This window comes from Cheilinus undulatus, linkage group 22 (assembly GCF_018320785.1).
Source record: "Cheilinus undulatus linkage group 22, ASM1832078v1, whole genome shotgun sequence".
Classification (NCBI taxonomy): domain Eukaryota; kingdom Metazoa; phylum Chordata; class Actinopteri; order Labriformes; family Labridae; genus Cheilinus; species Cheilinus undulatus.
This window is the reverse complement of record NC_054886.1, coordinates 6,366,401-6,383,289: the sequence shown is the minus strand read 5'-3', so window position 1 is coordinate 6,383,289 and position 16,889 is coordinate 6,366,401. Positions and strand designations below refer to the sequence as shown.

Below are 16,889 nucleotides of genomic sequence, written 5' to 3'. Positions count from 1 at the left end.
TCCTCTCTTCATCATTTGCTTTCCCCTCTCAAGTAGCGAGGGATCTCGCTGCTTATCACAACGTGGCTGTCACGCCGAAAGAGCAGTTCTCGCCTTATACTCGCATGAGCCAAAGGAGCAACTTGCTAATCATCACCTTACTGTCAAGCCCGCTCATATTCCCTCTCGCTAACATGGCAGGCAACATAACAAGGGCAGCAACAATCAAAGGTAAACGCCAACACAAATGAAACACAGAGTGGCTTAAAGAATGGAAGGTGAGGGGGACGCAGCTTAATTCAGCACCCACCACTTAATAAGCAAAGAAAGACTAGTGCAAACAAGTCTATTAGCCTGTCACCCAGCCTCTGCCCCTGTTTAAATGAAGCCTGGGAGGACAGCTGAATGCTAATTGTACATGAGCTCAGAGTTAGCAAGCACACTGCAAAAGAACAGACTGATTTAGACTGATTCAAACTACTTTTCATGACTCCTTTTCAACAGTGAAATCCTCATCAAGCTGAGCATTTCTGCTATTGGCAACATTTTCATTCAAAACTCATCAAATATGGCAGCTTGTTCAGTGAACTGGAGCTCTAAAATATGGCTGTCCAAGTATCACAACAGCTTCATTTACCCATAGAGAGCAGTTAGCTGTCAGTTCAGCTGCTGTCAATATTCAACAACCAGTCTCATTTCTAAAACAAGTCAAGGTGTTGGTTACAAAATTAGTGATACACAAAATGTTTAACATTTAAAATTAGTCATATTTAATGACTTTATTTTAGTTCTTAACATGTCCAAAAATAATACAAAGATGCAGGAATTATGAAGTGGATGTTGAATTTCTTTCCTTCAGTTGTTTTTTGGTTAAAAACTAGCCAACATTTGTTTGACTTACAAACAAGGAAGTAAAAAAAAGTAATGCTTCGATTTCATAATTCAACATTTTCAGTTTTACATGACATGGTTTTATAAATGAAGTTATGTAAAAAAACAAAAACAAAAAAAAATAATAATGTTTGTGTTGATTTTCTAACTTTAAAAATAATTAGTCTTACAAACAAAATTTCTGGAGTTTCATGACTTATTGATTCAATATTTAAAATTTTACAAATTTCATGTCTTTTCAAAAGTTCACGGTTTGATTTTGTGATTCAAAATTGTCAGTATTTAATGATTTACATTCATAATATCAGATGTGCAAAAATTCTAAAAATCAAACAAAGAAACCCCTGAGTTTTGGGGGGTTTGTAGCTTTTAAAAATATTCTTGCACTCAGAAATTTCATGACTTGGATTTTAATTTCAAATTTAAATTTTGACTTTGGATTTTGAAAAATCCAGAAATGTATGGTCTGATTGTAAATTCAGAATATGAAGTATTTTCATGGCTTTATAATTTTTCATAATTTAAGATAAGTCTCAGACACAAACTCTTGAATTGATTAAGTGGTTAAAAATCTTAAATCCTCAAAATTTGACATCTTTCTTAAAGAAAGTTGGATATGAGAAAATCTTCCAAAAATTAATAGTTTTGTGATTTCAATTTCAAGATGGCCATTAATAAATGACTGCAATTATGGTTTAAGATACACAAAAATAACTTTTAAAAGGGTTTGGGTTTTGTTTGGGCTTTCGTTACTTTCAAAATTAGTCTTGCACACATTTTTTAATAAAATTGTGAGACTTCATCTAATAATCCAATTTTTTCAACTTCTCAAAATCTAATTCTTTTTCTTATATCTTTTCTTATTTTTTGATATGAGAAAATCTTTCCTCAAATCATGGTTTGATTTTTATGATTCAAATTTTTCAGTATTTCATGACTTGATTTTGAAATTTAAATAGATAAAGAAGGAAATGAAACAAGTTTGTGTAAGTTTTTCTAAGTTTTAAAATGACTCTTGCATACAAATTTTCTATAATTTCATGACTTGACATGAAAAAGGTTTAAAATTCTAAGATTTTTGCATCAGTATTGTAGAATTTTTGCCAGGCAATAAAAAAAAATCCAATTTTTATATTTTTTGGGACTGAATAACTTGATTTCATGATTTTTGATGTCCAAAATTAATGAACCTGAGGTTTTTTATTGATCGATTTTCTGATTAGCATTTCACACAAAACTGAAAATTAAGCTTTCAAAAATTCATGGCTTTGTTTTCTTCTTTAAAATTCAAATTTTTTAGAATTTTATGATCTGATTTGATGATCTTGGATATTCCAAATTCAACATTCTTAAAGTTTCATGTCTTGACTTTATGATTTTGTTGTTGCTACATGTATGAACCTGAGGGTAATGCTTGTTTCATTGTTGCTTTGTTTTACTTTTTTTTTTTAATTATTATTTAGTTTTAGTAGTTAACATTAAGCACTAACTCTCTAAAAATTCATGGTCTGATTTTATTATTCAAAATTCTACTCTTGTAAATTTAATGACCTGATTTGATGACCTTGAGTACGCAAAAATTATAAATATTGATATGCAAACACAATTAACCTTAAGTTTCTTTGGTTTATTTTATTGGTTCTAAGAAGCAACGTCTTATTAACTTTACTAATAAGACTTGCAAACTAACTTTAACATTTCAAGAATTTATTTAAAATGTTGAATATGCAAAAATACCACACACTAAAACCATCCCCAGCCTCTTTCTCTCTCTTAAATTCTTAAATAGAAACAGTGTACTTTTTCTGCTGGCTTATTCTCCTTGGTTTTAAAGCTCGAGCTTTAGAATTAATCATAAATTGGCATAATTTTGCATGAGGCTGAGGCAGACACAAAGTAACGGTTTGCTTGGAGGACCATCTCAAAATTCAACTTTCTGTCTAGATTTAAAGTTATGTTTGGACAGCATTTCCATAGGATGGCTGCCATTTTTGGCCTTAAATTTTACTTCAGAGGCAAAAGGAAGAAATATAATATCTATAATTTATAGATCTATAATAGAGCCAAAGTCTCTTGGCTTAAATTTTCCAACCCATTTTGACCTTTATGCTCTTACACCTTCATATTCCAACATTCTGGTCTCGGCTTCCAACAAGCTGCTGTATTTGATAAGTTAGGAGTGAAAAGATGCTGCTGGAGCCAAACTACTGTATCAGCAAACACAAATCACATCACTCAACTCAAATTCAACTTATCATGGCACAATGGCATATCGGAAATCAATCAAACATCACAGCTGGGTTTCCTCCACTTTGCAGCACATTGAAGATTTTCTGACATGAAGTCAAAATAATTCATTTTTTATAACGTAACATCCATGTTCAATAAAAATAAAGCAAAAACATGACATCTTTTCAATCCAGATTGTTTACACCTACATAAAAGATAACCCACCACTCAAACAGACAACCTACAAAACACTAACAAAAACACACAACTTATGATGCATCTATTCCACTCCCTCTCTCCGTTCTTCACTTCCTGAACTCCAGAGCTGCCAGCCACCCAGCAGGGGGCCACATAGTGGGTACACAGGACTAAAATCACTACTTCTCCTCACAGCATGTGTTCGTATTGCCTCGGGGAGCTGACAAGCCAATACTAGAGCAACTTCAGAGCTCTACAATCCAAGGTGTTGCTATGAATATCGTGTGAGAGGTAGAATATTTAAAGAGGAGTGATGGTGTTTAGGGAGATGCTTGTTGCCCTGCTGAAGTGAGATAATGAGGGCTTGTCAAGTTATATTTTGATTTAGATGTTTAGCTTGTTGGTGGAAGTGCTGTATGTCTACCAGCTGTATGGCTACTGAGAAAATGTTTTAGCTATTGAGTAGATGTGAAGTTCAAGATGCTATTTAGGCTTAAAAAGGCAAGATGTTTCTGTGGAGAGAGCAAACTACCCATCAGCTTTAGGGACAGGTGCATCGCTAAAGCCAGCAGGATCTATTCCATTCACCCCAGCAGCACACATTCAAACCAGAGAAGTCATAATGATGCTTGACTTACGGTCATTGCAGAATGATCCTCCATAGGACGTCATGGTGCAGTCGCAGGTGAAGCCCTCCCACTGCTGGAGACACACCCCCTGATGGTAGCAGGACTCCTCCGTACAGGTGGTACTGGGTCCTTTGGAGCACAACCAAACAAAGAAATCAGTGCATTTAAGAGACATGTGTTTGACTTTTGTTGCAGTTCACCTGAAAAAAAAAAAAACAAACAAAAAAAAAAAAAAAAACTTTATGGCAGTTCTGCTAGTATTTAACTCTCAATATCAGTGCCGCCCATACAGAGGGAGGAAGGGGAAAGCATTTTGGGGCCCAATAGAATGAAGGGACCCATGGAGATCTTTGCAGATTAATATTGTGCTTAATGAGGTCACATCACTTTGGTAGAGAGGTCATGTGTCAGAAAAAAACTCTAAATGACTTGCATATAACTTTATTTCCATCTTCAAGTTCAAAATACTGCTATAGCATGCTGTTCTAACAACACGCCTAACACTTAGCTTCTAATGTTTATGCCCGCCAAGGTGCTGGGGAAAAGCTCTGGCAGGAAGTCAGCAGTAGTTAAGCAGCTACTAGTGGCGAGAGGCTGCATTACTGTTTTCGAAAGAGCATTAGCAGCTTATAAAAAAGAGGTTGCCATTCCTTGCTTGAACATCTTGAATAAAACTTGAACCCTTGTCTGTATTAGTTATCTTTTTATTCAAAGACCAAACCAATACAAGAAAGCAAAGACAGAAGCTGTTTATCATCCAAAAAGCGTGAAATAATTACTGATTTAATTTGAATAGCTTTGGAGTGAATGAAGATTAAATGTGACATTAATTCAAGGTTGAAACCTGCTGTAACTGTCAGGTTTGGAGCACAGTTAGATTGTAAATTAGCGGTGCTTGAGTCTGTTTAGCATCTCCACTATATCTGAGTTTGTGACTGAATGTGTGTGTTTTGGAGGTGTGTGTGTGTGGGTGTGGATGCCCTCTCTTGTTGCATGCTTTACTCTGTCATGGATGGCTGGAGGCATTTTAAATTGTCAATTAGAAACTCCACTGTTGTAATTTCTCTGCAGAGTTCCAGACACTTCTTCACATGGGTAATTCGTCGGACCGCTTTGGGAACTCCGGTTCAGATTATACAGACGACTGACCCACCAGGGTTTGTCTATGGACAGCCATGATATGGGAAATGGTTCATGTGTCTGCCTTTGCTGAAGTTAGTTTGACTGATGGAAATAAAAAATTAAATAGCCACTGGATTTCCTCCAATCAAAACCTGATTCCAATGACTGATCTCAGAATCTGACAGGGACAAAGCCAGCTGATGTGAGATGAGGGTGAAATGATTGATTCTTCCTAGTCACAGCTAGAAGATAGAAATGAGGATTTGTGATGACTGAAAACATCTGAATGCGTTTTGGCCATTTTACTGGTGAGTTTCACATCTTTCAAAGTTAACTAGTTAATCTCATGAATATAAAACATTACACCTTAATTATTTTATTGATAAGCATTTTAAGCAAATTTAAAACAAATCAGACACCTTATACCAGATGTCAAATTTTTCAAAACTCACAATGAGAGAACTTCATCATGGCAGACTTTAATAGTCCAAAGAGCCTTTTTTTCATTTTATTTTGTTTTATCAGATGTTACTTTATTTCATTTTATGTTATTCAATTCTTATTTTCTTTTAAATGTATTCAGCTTTATTATATTTCATGTCATTTCATCTAATTTAATTACTTTTTAATTCATTTCCTTTCATTTAGATTTTATTTATTTTTGATTTATCTAATTTATTTCAATTTCATTAAAATTCCGTTGCTATAATTTAATTATATCTCACTTTTCTGTTCCTGTAATTTATTTTACTTTATTAAATTTCATGTCATTTTAATTTAATTTAATTATTTTTAAATTAATTTCCTTTCATTTCTTTTCATTATTTTTAATTTCATTCTAATGCATGTAATTTGATTTCATTTGATTTCAATCCCTTTCCTTTTTTTCTTTTCTTTTCTTTGTTTTGCATTATAAGATGTTACTTTATTTCATTTGATATAATTTAATTCTTAATTTTCCTTTATTTATTCTTATTCATTTCTTTATTACATCATTTTGTTTAATTTAATTACTTTGTCATTTCCTTATATGTCATTTCATTTTGAACCATTCTATTTTGAGAAATTTAATTCAATTTTGTTGAATTTTAATTCATTTCCTTTCTTTATTCTCCTCTCTGTTTTATTTTATCTTAAGTTGTAGAGCAAATAAACAAAGGAGGATTACAGAATCCTGAAAAAATATTGACTGTAATGAAAACTGTAAAAATATTTTTTAGACTTTTTTCTAAAAATAAATCTGAGCCCTAAGAAAACCAGTCAGTAATCTGACTCATCTCAGAGTTATGATTTTATTTGTGTCAAAATATTTCTGATTTGAATTTTAGAACGTTTTCTAAAACGTGACATTTTTTCCACAAAAGTCTAGAATCAACCAAAAAGGTTGGACCTCAAAACCATTTTATTCATTGGCCCTTATCCTCTTTCATACATATGCAACAGGACATGAGTGTAGAATTTAAGTTAAATCATTGTGAACGGCGTGGCCTTTTAAAAATATACTATGTTGTTCCTGAGTAATAGCGCCACCATCTGGCTGATTTTTGTATAATGAGTCCAGGGCAGAGCTCTGGCTGTCATGAAGTTATTGAGGTTATCATCAGTCATAAGCAAATATGTCTTCAGTCAACACAACACTTCATTTTTGGACTATTACTTGCCAACAGAGCACTCTGTTAACCCAGTTAGTTAACAGAACTCATAAAACTGGAGGAAATTAATTACCTAAAAAATGTAAAGCAGTTCTCACTGAAAAAAAAGTTGTTTGTTGGAAGTGGGTACTTAGCTATTTTAAGTTATTACCATGAATTTAATATCACATTTATGTTAATGTGAACCTAACAGTTTTTTAAGGTTTAACTAAGCTGTACACATGTAATAATTGTGTTTAAATACGATCAATTATAACTTTTTTAAGTCATTTTCCCAAAGCTACATTTCTCATCCACTGCAATTTTTCAGTTTTTTTAACACATATTTTAAGTCTTAACATTAAAGTGATCATAAGTAGCATTGACTGAAGTGCTCTTCAGTGGAGTTCAGTAAGCTGTGTTGAATTACTGTTCAATTATCTAACTGAGGGGGTAACTTCATTCATGGTGCAAAAGTGTCTGATGCCTGAAGGCGTTCCAGCAAAGCTGTGCAAATAAAGGGATGACTGTCAAATGGCTTTAGTAGGATGACAAAAAAGACTAAAAGTGATCAAGTACAGTTTTAAAACTAGAAATGTGTTGTGTTAACTAAAAATGCTAAAATAGTTGTTGTACTGTTTGGTTTCCCTGCAATGGACGGCCCCACTTAATGTTCTATGGACAGTACTAATTAGATCTACCATTAAGGCGGAGTGGGTTTCCCAGAAAATCCCAAAAATCCAGAAATCTGTCCTGGTGGAATGTATTTGTCCATGGTGCTTTGTGAGAGCATACTGAGCTGGACTTAGTGGCCAAATTTCAAGTCATTCAGATTTAGGATGTGAAGGGTGTGGCCTTTCAAATATCATCTTTAATACCCTTAATTACAGTGCCACCATTTGGTCAATCAGTTTAATATTTCTCAGTAAGATAATGCAAGGGATTTTTATTTACACAGGCCAGTCTTGTGTTTCTAGCACATTCTATCTGACAGGAATAAGAGGAATTATCACACAAAAACAAAAAGATTCTCCCATTTGGGGCTGGAACCCTAATTAATACAAGTGACCTTACAGGAACAGCTATGATATGGACAATCACTCCTCCTAATCACGCTAAGTTAATTTGCCTGATGAAAATAAAAAGAAGAAAACCATTAGCTTTATCCCAATCAAAACCTGATTCTGGTGATTGTTCTCAAAATGAGACGAGGACAAAGCTGACTGATAAGAGATTAGGATGCAGATGAAACTAGGGGCGAGAAAATAGTTCTAAAAATAAGTGTGTGATGTGGCTGTCGTGTTGCTGGCGTAGGGGATTCTCATTAAAATCTCAATTAAACACAAACATTTCTAAAGACCCATGGTTCAGTGCCAGACTAATTTGTTGCCGCTTAGATAAACAGACATCTTACTGTGCCATTTACAAATGGCCCAATTAAAAAAGCCTCCCCCTGAAACAGGCAGCAAATAATAATAAAATAAAAAAATAAGTAATAACAGATCTGCTCAAGCTTCTCCTTTCTCCTCTGACATGTCCTCCTAAATTCAATGTCACTGTGTCTCTATCAGAGTGTTCTGTTAGTACTTCTAATTGGCCCATTAATTACTTACTAATAAAAGGTTCCCTTGAGGAGCTAATTAAGCGTATTGTCATAATTAATAACAGTCATGTAATCACTTCTCCTTCAGCTATTGATGGCAGAATCACTACCTTAGTGCAGCTGATTCAGAACCTGTTATAAGGTGCCTTGGGTTTGGTGGAGCATTACACTCCATCTGCTGTGGGAGATCTAAAGTTTCAGTAAAAATACCCATATAGGCTGATGTTGAGACAGGAAAAATGCTGACTCTTTAAGTGCTGTCACCTGCAATCACAACCAACAGCTGGATACAGACTCACACATCTGCTTACTTCAGGACACTTAGATGGAGAAACTTCCACAGCCTGACAACACGACTGCATTGTTGGAAGATTCAGGATTCTACTTTTACTTTTACAAGCAGCAGATATTTCATAGTGAAGTACACTTTTATTTAACTGTGCCACACTCGTAAACATCTCGATAAAACCAGACAGGTGGAGAGCACTTGTCTTCTCTCTCTGCTTGTTTGTGGGAGGCTTTTCCACAGTCGCGTGCTAAACACTGGGAAACTTTAATTGCATGAATGATCCTGAGGAAAAGGAGGAATGCACCAACATGGAATCTGCAATTTGGCAAGATAACAGTTTGACAATATGGAGTCTGTTTGAAAGGCTCTGGATGTTCAAAATCTGTCATATTGGATAAGATTAAATATTAAAAATCAGGTTGTTTAAAAAGTACAGATTTTAAACTTGGATGACTTCAGGTTATCAAATCCTGCTTTAAATCTGAATAAACCCTTCCATCCGTGATGTCAAACCTCTGCTATCACTTCATTTTTGTAATGTTAAAACTGTTAAGGACAAAAAATGGGCACATCTGAAATCATCCATAAAAAAAACAAAACAAAACAAACAAAAAAAAAACAAAAACATATGACTATTTGTTTTCCAACTATTGTGCTGAATCATAATAATTTATGTCAGTCCTTATCAAATGTACCAAATAGTCCATTATTTCCAGTATGCATTAGATGCAAGTCTGACTGCATGTTATTGTTGTTATTTTAATACTGTTTTTTTCTTATCTTTTCTTATGTATTGTTTTTTATATATATATATATATTTTATTTTAATCACAGTACTAGATTACTGGATGTTGAAAAAAAAATCCTTAAAAAATTTGAAAATATTCAAGTTCAGGCCGGGGCTGATATGGATTAAAGCCATTGATTACCTTTGATTAGATATTGATAAATTAGGTTTCACCTGAAAAAGTTGATAAAACAATATTCAATTCATATTTTACAAGTGTTTTTGGAGGTGGGAATTCCTGTCCTTAAGGCCTTAAAGAGGAAGTGAATTTGTGAACGGTGAATCAGAGACATACTACAAGTCTTGAAATTAAAATTTCATAAATGATTGAAATGAAATAAAATAATAATAATGATAATAAGAAGAAGAAGAAGAAGAAGAAGAAGAAGAAGAAGAAGAAGAAGAAGAAGAAGAAGAAGAAATATAATGACTGCAAGGACTTAAAACTTTTGAGTCAGACTGGGATTTTTTTTTTTTTTTTTTTTTTTTTTTTTTTAATAAAAATATCAGGATCTTCCTAATACAATTAGAGGGCTAGATTCCGACTGGACAGAACAAAGGCAATAAGTCACTACTGAATTGCTCAAGGATTATATTTTAGAGAGCAGTTAATGTTTGAAGACATATGTGTAAACATTTTGCTGTGAAATGCTGTTTTGCAAGAGTAAAAATAAAAATGAGGTAAAAATAAGAGTTGTAAAATAAACATTGTCCTCATGAAAAATAGCATCAGTTAGGGGATGATGGTGAACTAGTTTAGACACCTTCACCTACTAGTGTTATGCCTCTTATGGTATCTTGCGATGCTGTCATTACCAGGCCAATCGCATGCATTGTGCTAAAGCCTCCAGCCATGATGGCCAGAAGTAAAAGTAGCCTAACTGAGTGATTCATCACATCCAACATCATGTATGGCTCTGATACCTAAAGAGAAAAACCAGGCAGACTTAAACGTTCATTGACCAGACCCTCCTTGTGTTAGAGCAGGTGTCAGTGTTTACACTAGAAGTGAAGTCAGATTTAAAACCTAGAAATATCAGCCCTGCTGAGCTGGCCGGCATTGTGCTAGAATGGATTTACATCTAAATTACAACAAGTCTACCTTCATAAGGGTGTGTTCCAACACAGGACTCATTGACCAAATCAGGGTTCCTCTACACTTTAAAAGGGATATTTCAGGATTGATGAAGTTGGTTTGATAATATGAGCGACACAGCAAACCAACATATTTTCTTGGCCCATTTTACGTAAAACTCGTTCCCATCTATAGCCACTATGCCACGGAAACATAAAAAACAGATGAATGAATGTACCTAGAAATCAAAGATTGGATAAAGATGTGTCTTAGTCAAAGTACCTTCTAAAATTTAAGTAAAATCAGACTTTTTAAGGCCTTTAATTTGAAAAGACCATTCAAATTTTCAAGGATGTGCAGGAACCCTGTAAAGTCATAGAGGGTGGATGCAGGCTGTGGCTCTGGTTAGTGGTCAAATGAGTTGCTGTAAATACTGTCACTCTGTATCCTTGCTGTTGCAAGTAGCTCCACTAAAGCTCAGGTAATTTAATAAAAAAATATGTTTTCTGTTCTTGCATTCCTGCTGCGATAAAACATGAGTCAAACATTCATATCATTGACTGATTTGCTCATGGGTACGATCTCTTTAAATCTTTCAGAACCACAACACACTAGAACTGCAACAAGCCTTAAAGCACTGTGATATTAATCCAAGGTCATACTGCCAACCTCGGCTTTAATAACGGTCAGAGCACATCTAGTGTAAAACAGATGTGAGGATCTCTCAGTCTGAGTGGATTTCAGCACCTCCTGTAGAACAGTATGAAGTGTTAAGTGCTTTCAATACACTCATCATTTAGATTTGGTCATCTTTAAATGTGTGGATCAAGTTGATACTTTTTCTTTGAATTACATTTTTACCCAGATAAAACCCAAACATCAACCTGGTGCAGGCCTAGCAATCTTCTTGGACTAGTGAGAGGGGTTGGGGGGGGTTACATGATTTTACAGTGTTTCTGCAAAAACACAGGAGCACAGAATGCTGAACTGAGAATGATCAAATGTGCTCCGTGAGGAAAGATAGCACAAAATTACTGGTATTTATGGTAATTAGCTGAAAGGAATAACTCTCACCTTGAAAAAAACTATTCAAAATGACGGCCTTAGTATTGTCAAGCATGCATCCTGTTACATAAAGGATTAATTACTTAATAAGAGGCTTGGTGGGGGTCAAAAAGAGGTCATGATGTGCTGCATAGCTTTAGATAAGGCAGATGTGTAGCCATGTTAGTGAAGAGATCATGATTAGAACCGCTGTAATGTTATATGTCTCTGTGGACCAAAATTACAACATTTTAGCTCGTGTTTTTCTCTGTGAATTAAATTTCGACAGGTTGTTATGAGACTCCTTTAAACTACGTTAGAATATATACATTGCATTACATTGCATGCGCATTACATCATATTTTAAAGACAAAACTGAGGCAATGAAGACAGCAAATTATTATTTTGCTGCAAACGTTTTTTTCAGACATAGGAAAAGGGTTATAAAGAGTGCACTTATTTTCTTACATGTCCTCTACGTTGCTAATGTAGGACCTGTAGGGGAATAAACATAATTATAGGTATATTTTTTTTTTATTTCAGCCACTCTTAACAATATGAAAATGCACAGTTTTAATGCATGTTTCTTTTATGCACTTCCACCAGTTGGACTGACTGTTTGCATTTCTAGTCCAGACAGTGTTGTCTGCCCGTTGTCCATCGTCTGCTGGAGCTCGATGTGAAAGCAGCTAAAGCCTCAGAGACAGGTTAGGAGGTCAGACAACTGGACTTCCAATTGAGCAAGCTAAGGTCATCAGGGTTATCTGATTAGAATGCCTTGTGGCTGCCTTTGGAGGTTTTCTGGGCACTCCTTACTGGGAGGAAACCTTGGGGTCGACCCAGAACACGCTGGAGGGATTACATATCTCATCTGTCCTGGGAGTCCCTGAATCCCCAGCGAGAAGCTTAAAGAAAATGTTGCTGGGGAGAGGGATGTGTGGACTTAGTTTCTTAGCCTTCTGCCATAACCTGAACCTGGGGAGGTGCAAGAAAACAGATGGACAGCTTTTCAAAGATGGCTAGGAACTTTACAAGTGGTACTTTTATAATTAGGTCTTCATATCATCGTGTTTTTACTCTATAATCAATCTTAGGAAGCATTCCACCTGTGTCCTTTTTCACCGATACGTCTGATTGAACCGTTCGTGCTCCTACTCTGCAGCTACTCCCCTGTATTTATTTTTGTTAATGGTTCTTTCCTCTACAGTTTTGGCCTCATTTCCTCATGCCTCCCATGTTGAGCTCCAGTGAGTCAGCAGCTCTGCTCATGTACCTTCACTCCCTCTCTCTAGGTCTCGTTCTCCCTCCCTTTCTCCCCTACTTGTCTTTGTTTTTGTGATCTGCTGAGGCAGCAGAGAGTTACAAGAACAAGCTCAGTGTTCTGCCTTTTGTTTGTTTGGCCTTAGGTCCAGAGGGAGAGGACCAGGAGCCACCTTTAACCACTCTTTACCCTCAGTACACAAGCTAGAAATGACCTCAGAAATAAGTGGGTCAGGACTTTGGCAGTGATCCATTGGTGGAAAAACAGCACATGTTGGGAAAAGACCTCCTAATTGTTTTTAAGGTCGTTTTAGGAAGTCAAAACTTGGATCCTGACTGATCCTTCTTGATGGAAAGGATTAGAAATATTGAACACTGGAAACCTATTCATATGAGCAGTCAAAAGTCACTTCTTACTTTCGGTCTTTTCTGGGTTAAAATAAGATCAGAGAAGAAAAAGTGCTAGGCTGGAAAGAGTGGTAGCAAAGGTAACGGTGTTGCAATGAGCTTTGTGCTTCAATTAATTAAAAGCCACATTTTAAGACATGTTTTAATGGTCACATGACAAAGGTGTGTAAAAAAAGGAGCTTTGTGGCTTTGGGTTAGAATTAAAGAGGAGTAAAGTGGTCAAATGTGGGACTGATGTTGTCTTCCTACTGATGTCAAGCCTGTGATTGGGTCATTAGTCCAGTTTGAGAAAAGGAGTAAATTAAGATACTCTTAAAGACCCTGCAAAGTGACAGTAAATCTGTATTATGTTTGCTGTATGATTGGCCACTGTGTTATGGACCCCCAGGTCAAATTTCAGTCAAATAAAACCTCTACAAGTTTAGAAATACATTCCTCTCAGATTTAAAATTGCTTCAATCTGCATGGAGAAAAGCAGTCACTCCATTATCCTGCCCTTTGACCTTACATTGACTTTATGAAAGGAGCGCAGCTGCCTTGCTCAGTGCCAAAGACAAAGTCCATTTTCTGGCTCAAATCTCTGTTATGATGCTTTCAATGATCCATAGACCATTGTGGCTGATAAATTTGGCAAATTTACCTCACAATGAACCAAAAAACAGTTTTTAACTGACTGTTTACTTTCAATTAAGGCAGTGACTTTAGCTAACAACAGACTGAGATCAACAGCTCTGTGATTTTATATTATAGTGTTAGAGGGGCGGGGTCATTCCCCACTGCCCCGCCCAAATCAAACCCAGCCAGGAGAGAGGTGAAAAGCTTTCTAACGGTCTAAATCAAAAATTCGATCACATGTAGATCTCAGTGTTTTCACATGTTTACAGTAACCTTATTCCGACATATCTACTGTGTTAAGACACTAATTAAGGATTTCACTTTACAGGGTCTTTAAACTCCATTAATTTTGTTTACTGTTGGATCTGGGGTCCCAAAAACTCATTTAACTCTAAGGGATTGTTTTAATACGAAGCTCAAGCTGCTAAACACATAAAATGCACTATTCATACAGTAGCTATAAAAATATAATACATTAACATTTTATTCTACTTTCATTGAGCTAATTTTGTTTACCTACAACAGACCAAATTATTGATGTAAAATATTCATTAACTTTTAAAGATTTTAACCCCTTGAATGCCAGTTTTTTTTTTTCATAATGCGGCTTAGTTTGTTGATGGAGAAACATAAAATGAACTCTTTTAAAAATACTACATGCAAAGGTTTTTTTGTGTTGAATTATTACAGCCTGGGATGTAAATGATTAGCAGCAATATTGATTCTTATGCCCTATTATTTCTTTGTGTACTGTCAAATACTGACTCTCAAGCTGCAAAGTGCAAAACACATGCTTTTTATATGGTAGCTATAAAAATATTAAACAGTCATATTTATTCTACTTTCATTGACCTAATTTTTTCACTTACAACTGACCAAATTATTGATATCAAATATATATTAACTTTAAATTATTTTAACCCTCTGAATGTCAGTTTTTTGTCATGGTGCCACCATGTTTTTTGATGAAAGAAACAATAAACAAACTATTTCCAATGTGCTACATGCAAAATACATTTCATTGTGTAAAAGTGTTACAGTGGGGGGATGTCAATGATTTGGAGCAACACTGATTTTTATGCAACATTGTTTCTGGTGCAATGTCACATACTCTTTCTCGAGCTGCTAGATGCAAAAACTACCCTTTTCATACAGTAGTTGTAAAAAAAATTCATTGACATTTTATTCTAGTTTCATTTACATATTTTTTTTCTTTTTTTTACCTACAAGGGACTGAGTTATTGACATCAAATATTCATTTTAACCCTTTGAATGCCATTTTTTTGTCATGCCACCATGTTTTTTGATGAAAGAAACAGAAATTTAATTATTTTCAAAATACTACAAGTTTTTTTTTGTGCGTTGAATTATTGCAGCCTGGGGTATGTAAATGATTAGCAGCAACAATGATTTTTATGCATCATTATTTTTTGCATGTTTACCATGTTTTTCCTCCATAAGCCAACTGGTCAACATGACGCCTTCTGGTGGAGAGTAGTAAAAATGATCACTTCCAAGGCAAGAGCCCAGGTTGACATCCAGATATGATAAAATGCATGGACTGTGCTTTCATGGATTGATTCCTAACCTGGGGTCCGGGACCCACCAGGGGGGCGGCAAAGATCTTGGGGGGGGGGGGGGGGGGTTCGAGGCTTTGTCTGCTATGAGGCTGCCAAAATTAGATTTGCAAATATTGACTTAAACCATGACGAAGCAGTTATTAAGAAGTTTATATAAAGGTCTATTGATAAGAAAAGCATGCACAGGCCTTTTTTAGGGTTTTATCAGTAAAACAATTAGAATCTTTGTTGATTTTCGACAACAATTTGTCACTTCTTCCTCTCTCTTGGGGCCTGGGGGGGTCCACTTGTCTTGGGTACGTTTGTGTGTGGGGGTGTGTGGGTGGGGGGGTTGGGGGCTCCAAGGAAAAAGGTTGGGAAACACTGCCTTAATGGAAGCAAGTTTTTACAAAAATGCAGTTTGAATGGGTTTCAATGGAGCTTTTTTTGCACTTAACAGCTTGAGTGTAACTTTTTCTTGTAAACAGTGTATTTTAGACTTACTGTAGGAGCTGGAAATATCAAGAACGAATAAGAATACACAATCTTGCCAAAATTCATGCCATATACATTAATACAGCCAAAATGATTAAATATGAAGAATGAAAAATGTTTAAAATGTGCACAACTTCCCCTAAGGGTAAAACCTAAGGCCACCTAAAAAAACACCCTCTGAAGATACAATTTTTGCACACAACCCCTCAAAACCTGGGGCTTTCTTTAAAAAAACTGCACAAAATTTCAGTGTTTACTGGGATTTTTTTTCTCATCCTCTGAAGTGGATAGAAACATCAAATAAAACATTTAAAGTCTTTAAAACTTGGCTTTAACTATTATACTATTATTGACTTTGCCCTCATATTGGTCAACATTTTCTCAGAATCCTTGATTAAATCAAAACCAGTAACATCATCTCTAAAAATTATTGTAAAATCTCTGAAAATACACTATATGTCCTATGTGTCCTATGACTACATCCAAACTAGCTGCCATAAACACTAACACATTAACACCATCAGATACAGTATGAAAGATGTAGCCTACTTTAACAGATTTGAAGTCAGTGATTGGCAGATTCAATGATCCTGTAATTTTGAGAGGAAATCGAATTCACAAGCCTCAGGGTCGGGTTATTATTATTATTATTTGTCAAAGAGGCACATACATCCACGACTGGCCAATTCCAACCTCTCAGCTCCCTGGCACATGCAATCATTAACTAATATTAGCATCCATTCTGAGTGCCTCAGGGAGTCAATATGATAGCCTAATGCAGTTTTAAACTGTGTTTGGACTGAAGTAATTGTGGCGTATAACTGAAGGCAGGTAATAAGGCTGAAAGGCAGAAGTAGGACTGTTAGGGATGGAGAAGGGAGAAAAGAGAGAAAAATTTGGATCAGCGCTGCACTGAGGCGGCCAGCGCAGCCCTCGGGGAAATCAAGTCGGTGCTCTCCAACACTCAGCACGCCATTGAGACGCAGCAGAGAGGAGGGGGTAAAGGCTGGGGGGAGGCTGTAGTCAAAATCTACTGTTCTACTCAGGATTAAGTAGCAGCCGCTGAAGTCATACA

General features: G+C 35.6%; 1 protein-coding gene across 1 annotated transcript in view; it reads right to left on the bottom strand.

Moving 5' to 3' along the window:
• Positions 1–3,404: 3,404 nt before the first annotated feature.
• nrxn2b (neurexin 2b) overlaps positions 3,405–16,889 on the bottom strand; it is a 740,090-nt gene continuing 726,605 nt past the window's right edge. Inside the window, exons 16-17 of the mRNA XM_041780093.1 lie at positions 3,936–4,055; positions 3,405–3,424 (exon numbers count right to left, since the gene is read on the bottom strand). Coding sequence (XP_041636027.1) covers positions 3,405–3,424; positions 3,936–4,055 — 140 coding nt within the window. The remainder of the gene's footprint in view (positions 3,425–3,935; positions 4,056–16,889) is intronic.